Source organism: Geotrypetes seraphini, chromosome 10, assembly GCF_902459505.1.
Source record: "Geotrypetes seraphini chromosome 10, aGeoSer1.1, whole genome shotgun sequence".
NCBI lineage: Eukaryota > Metazoa > Chordata > Amphibia > Gymnophiona > Dermophiidae > Geotrypetes > Geotrypetes seraphini.
In genome coordinates, this window is record NC_047093.1 from 144,978,300 (window position 1) to 144,984,299 (window position 6,000).

General features: G+C 48.0%; 1 protein-coding gene across 1 annotated transcript; it reads right to left on the bottom strand.

The window, feature by feature from the left end:
• Positions 1-2,333: 2,333 nt before the first annotated feature.
• Positions 2,334-5,691, bottom strand: LOC117368504 (protein phosphatase 1 regulatory subunit 15A-like). Its single transcript, XM_033962238.1, has 2 exons — positions 4,390-5,691; positions 2,334-2,842 (listed from the first exon to the last, which is right to left on the bottom strand). Exons 1-2 carry the CDS (start codon positions 5,404-5,406, stop codon positions 2,543-2,545), a joined length of 1,317 nt encoding a protein of 438 aa, XP_033818129.1. The 5' UTR covers positions 5,407-5,691; the 3' UTR covers positions 2,334-2,542.
• Between the last annotated feature and the right edge of the window lie 309 nt (positions 5,692-6,000).

The window sequence follows — 6,000 nt, forward strand, 5'->3', positions numbered from 1 at the left end:
GCTATAATCTGTTCAGAAAGGATGAGGTCAGTAGAAAGGGAGGAGCATGTTTATTAAAAAATAATATGAAAGGTGAGTCAATGGCAGTGACAGAAACAAAAAGGGAAATGCACCATTTGTTTCCCCATGGAAAAGCAAGATCCAAAATCAGCCACACAGATAGGTAACATCATCCCTGATGATGCCTGATTGGATTTCCTCTCCCAAAACCCAGAAAAGCTGAGTTATCCTGCCGTCCATGAAGAACCGCTCTTTTAAACACAGGACCTTCCCTTACCCTCATTTTTCCCCATCATTTCTGGTGCTGGGGGGGGGGGGGGGCTGATTAAAAGTCTTTGGCCCAAATTCACTAAGCAAACCGATTGTGTACCGATCGGTTTGCGACCCCGGCCCTATTAACTTACCTGTCTTCCATCCATCCATGCAAATGAGGGCAATGGCATGCAAAATAGGCAGGGACTCATTAAAGATTCACTAAAGGAAACCCTGCAACACCGATCAAAAAAAAAAGTGACTGCTGAGGACCAGTCGCTGAAGCCCTTTCCACCCTGCTCTCTGCCCTTTCAGCCCCAAACACGCTGCCTGCCTGCCCTGAACCCAAACACCCTGCCTGCCTGCCCTGACTCTCCCACCCTTCCCTGCATTGCGAGCCCATGGTTTTAACCCGTGGGTTAAAACCACTGGCTCCCTTGCCTACCAAAGTTTGGGTTTTTTTTTGTTTTTTTAAATAGTCACGGCCTAAACCCATTCCCCCCGCCACCCACTCCATGCCGATGCCCCACAAAAGGCAGGAGGGATGCAAACTCCCTCCTGCCATATGAAACCCCATCCCAGCCCATCTCCCCGCCTGCCTCTCCCCCTACCTTTAGGAATTGTTGGGAGCAGGAGGGGTGCTCATTCCCTCCTGCTCCACGCCTCCTCCGAGGCAGGCAGGATGGCCAGGCAAGGCCCACCCCCTCCCCGTACCTTAATATTGTTGGGAGCAGGAGGGGTTCTCAGTCACTCCTGCTCCACGCCTCCTCCGCCGACGAGTGCGGCCTTAGGCCACGCCCTGATGCATCATCTGATGCGCGTGGAGGGGCCTAAGGCCCTGATTGGCTGAGGTGCCCCGGGAATGGAGGAGGCCTGGAGCAGGAGGGAATGAGCACCCCTCCTGCTCCCAATGATTCTTAAAGGTACGGGGGGAGCGGGTGGGCCAGGCCCAGCCGGCCGTTCTGCTGGCCTAGCAGGGTCACGTTGGGGGGGGGGGGGCTTTATTTATTTATTTTAATGAGCAGATATTTTGCTTGTTTAAAACATGCAAAATAGCTGCCCTATTTAAAAAAAAAAAAAATTACAAGCCCTGACAGCAGTGACAGGAGGCTGCTTCTCCTGTCACTACTGTCAGGGGCTGCGCATGAGTGGGGATTGCACATTTGCAATTCCTGCTCGCAAATGGGGGCGTTCCTCCGATCGCCCCCATTTGACTATGACTGATTTGTGAATCAGTCAGATCTGCCCGAATCGGAAATGGATTGTTCCGATTCGGGCAGGTTAGTGAATCTAGGCCTTAGTCCAATTGTTTTCTCCACTACTCCCTTTTCACCTCTTGCTCTGAACTCCAAAACCCTCTTCTGGGAGCTGACCTTGAGGTGTTCCCCTCTGTATCTTTACCCTACCTACCCGAGACACACTGGCCAATCTGATAATCTGTTTAGCACCCACGAAGCTCTATAAAATAAAAAATTAGAAGACCTTCACAAAATTGCTGTGAAAACAAAGAAGCTGTTAAAAGATATTTCAACTAGCGTAATGTTGACTGGGATATCCTGGCCAGCATTGGAGGGGTCCTCTACTGGATCCAGTGCTTAGGAATTAGAGGGGGTGGGTAGTTTCTGGAGGTGACTAAATGACCACTGGCTGGTGTGGTTCAGTCTTAAAATGCTACTGGAGAAGGTTTGAAGGATCTGAAACGTCGGGAAAAGTAACTGTCAAGAAGGAAGAATACCTTAATGGAATAGGCACTTCTGGAGTCTTGTGTTTGACTTCATGAAAAGTCATTTTCTCTGCAGAAAAGCAGGGAAAATGCAGGCACACTTGTGGTGACCTCAGCTGCGACGGATCCATTGTTCTAGAGTTGGAAAGCTCAAGAGAAATTTTTGGCTGTGTCTAGCTTTGCCCTCTTCCTCTGCCCATTCGGTACATTTTAGATTTAGCTGGCTCATTATAAAATCTTCCAGGTCCCCTTGGTATAATCGGGGCAGTATGGAAGGATTTGTATTCCATCTTGCCCTCAGTTTGACAGCACAACCTGCATCTTCAGGCCATAAAAAGAAAAAAAACTCACACCCAGATATAAACAAAATCTAGTAATCTTTATATAAATTACAACTACACCTATATAAAACAATAAATATCCAGTATAAAACAATAAATAGTCAAGTCATTTAGCAGTAGAAGTCCAGGGTTAATTTAAATACACTGCATAAGAACCAGAGTCCATGAGGAATAAGGCCTTGTCTGAATCTGGGCTGAGACTCCCAGCTGTTCTCACATCTCCATGTCATGGCTTTGGGGGATCTGCACTTCTGGAGCCACACCTCTGTTCTCTTTCCTCCAGGGAAGTGGTCAAAGTCTGACAAACTTTACCCCAGTTGGGCATGGCTTTCTTTCTTCGTGCCCAGATGGTCTCCCGATGCTCCGGCTTTAAGCACCAACCAATGGTAGCCTCCACTTCCATCACACGCTTCTGGAAACGACAGCGGTCACGGGCCATCTCCTCCCAGGGGCCTCTGCGGGCCATCCGATGAGCAAAGCTCCAGGTCGTCATCTGTCGAACGACGACTGTAGGAGAAAAGCAGACCTACCAAAGAGAAACAAAAAAAGTAAGAGATATCCCCAGTGAACCCCCATAGGAGTAACCAGAGGAAGGCAGCAGGAAGCCACTGTGGGATTTTGGACAACAGAAGATGGAGAAGGTATTACATGAGTCATAAGCTGCTCGCCCTGCCCTGTTCTCTTTTCTCCATCTACTATTTCAGCAAATGACATCAGATCCCCAGGAGAAATCTTATGCAACTGAACTGAAACTACAGATACCTCTGAAAGTTCTCCCTTGCCCCTGGGCTGTTTCAGGAAGGTATCAGTGAAGCCTGTATTATCTCTATATCAAGCACTCGGTGAAGGGAGATCCCTCACCCCCATCCTCTTCCTAGCTAGACACACAGACCAGGACTGGGGGTGGCGGCATTGGCTCATGTACAGCACACGAGACCAGTTAGTCATCTTTTCTATTAATCATTTTTCTGGTTATACTTGTTCTACATCACCTTAATTCAATTTCTACAAGAAAGGGATAAATGCCTTATATAAAGGGATCACAAAAAAAAGGAAATTAGGCGCTTACAGATATTTCAGAACACAGCAGTCAAAATAATAGCTCATGCAAGAAAATTCGACCATGTGACCCCTTTGGTTACCTATCGAGCACAGAATTACATATAAACTTCTGCTATTAACCTTTAAAACCCTTGAAGCTAACCAACCCCAATTCATTAATAGACTTCTGATTCCTTATTCTCCACAAAGAAGTCTTGGGTCAGTCTCTCAGTATTTACTTGTAATTCCATCTTTAAGACACATTAACACTTTACGAGCTTATATTTTCTCGGTCACTGCTCCGTCTCTGTGGAACTCTACTCTTAACTTAAAAGCATTCCTGTTTAAAGATGCCTTTGGGCTCTAACTGTCCTCCTAAGGATGATTTCTCCCTTTTTCCATTCAACAAAGATTCTGATTCTTCTCTTTTCTGAAAGAATTTATGTCTCCCCTATCATTTGTGTTTCCCTTTTCCTGTCCTTTCTTTCCTATCAGTAATTCATTTTGTTCCTGTTTAGTTTAATAATTTAGTTTTGTTATGAGTTTGTTTTTAGTCTTGTTACTCATATTATGTTATCCCCTTTTAATGTTTTGTAATCTGCTAAGAAGTTTTGATTTGGCAGTATACCAAATTTTTAATAAACTTGGTAAATAAATCCTCAAGCATGAAGTGAGTTGTACCCAGGTATCCCTAACCCTTTAATGATATGGCTGAGTTCAAGATGTTTCTTGATATTTTCAAAGAACCAGTGCTAACAGAGTTTACTTCCTCTCCCCTGATAAAGTTCTTTTGGTTACATATGTAGCAGGGTTAAGGTACAGCGAAAAATCCCACCTCATACTTGTGCTCGGGATTGGCCAGGTGCTGGGCTTAAGGGACTGTGTTCTTCCCCAGTAGAGCTGTTTACCCTCTCAGTGAGCACAGAAATGGAAACCCCTTTTCTCTCTAAACTTCAGGCCCAACCCCTTCTTACCCTCCCTCCATCACTCCATTTGTGGTTTGTTGTTTATTTTTGTACAGGGCTAACTCACCTTCTTAATGCTACAGCTGGAGCCTGGGCTTTTCTGTTGCTTCTTTGTCTCTTCTGTTGGAGGTTCTCTGGTGTCTGGATCATGCAAGGCTGTAATTATTGCTAGGGAGCAGTGGTCACTGGTCCTAGTTCCTCCTTGATGTGCCTCCTGTGCTTCTGTGGCTAAGGACACCACCTGGCTCTCTAAGAGGCTGGAGAAGGAAAGTGGGTTGTACGGGTCACTGTTCTTGCAGAAGGCGTCCCAGAGGGTTCTGTTCTCATCATCCAGATCCCAGGAGTCGATAGAGTCTTCCTCATCTGACCATGTGCTCTCAGTGTTGGAGGGTGCAGACCCCAAGGATGCCCTGTCAATCTCTATGGCACTGTCAGATGCTTCGTCTTTGGAAGACAGGGGCTGATCATCTTCACTCTCACTGGACCAATCTGATTCATCATCCTCTTCTTCAGCTGGAGCACAGATGATGGATAGGATGGTGGGGTTGGTGCAGAGCTGGACTTTTGGCTCCATGATGAGACCCTCTCCCTCAGCTGAGGGGTTCCTGCCCTCTGGATGCTCTCTGCCCCCCTCTCCTCCACTGAGGCTATGAGAATGTGGGGTCAGCATGTCTGTTATTATTTCAGGTGTACTGAAGCCCCTCTCTTCCAGGCTGTCCTCTGGATCCACTGAGCTTGAGAATAGTGAGTGGTGGTTATTGGGCCATTCTTTCTGGTTCCTACCCCACTCTGCCAGCCCAGGCCAGCAAAAGGAAGGGCACATTCGGAGGACTTTTATCAACCACTTATGGGTTAGGGCTGACCAAAAGTGCATGGGCTTCCTCAACAAGCTCCACAGCATCTTAAGGATTGTGATAACACCAACTTGTTCGCCAAGGGCCACAGGGAAGGTTACCCAGTGCAGGGAAGATCCATTTTCCATGTGCTCCATTCTGTAGCCTCGGTCAACCTGGGTTGCTGCCAGGTGACTACTGAAGTTCCTCAGTGGTGAACCAAGACCAGAGATAGTCAGGTCAACTATCATCCTTGCTCTGGTTTCTGAAACTTAAATCCCAGCTCATGTGGGACCCCAACTGTCCGTTCAAACGGGCTCCCCCTCCCGGAGGAAAAGATCTTGATGGCCGCGTGTGTGCAGCGCTGCGTACACAGATGGGACACTTACCGATCAGCCAGTAGGCAGCGCCCCAGGGTTCTGGACTCTTGGTCTAAGGAAGGAAAAGCTCAGGCTGCGGATCTTTGGCATCTTCTCGGTATCGATTTCACTTCTTTTTCTCATCATCAGCTGGCAGAGACTCCCGTCAGTGCCTTTCTGCAGCCCTTTAAAGAGCCGCTGCCTGACGTCAGCGCCGACCAATAAGATCACGAAGGGGCGGGGTTCCGGCACGCCCGACGCCTGGAAAGCCCGAGAGGATTCCGTGCGGCGCCGCACGTCCTCAACGCGCCGACGTAGCGAAACACGCCCGTTGCACGGCAACCACTGACCGCGGGCGGGACCGGGAAACCCCACCCTGCTCTGGAAGGCTTACAGAGTGTTGCGTCATTGGTCTGTGACGTCAGCGGGAAGTGGGGCAAAAGGAGCTTCAGGCGTCTCATTTTCTTTATTTGTTGGGATTTCTTT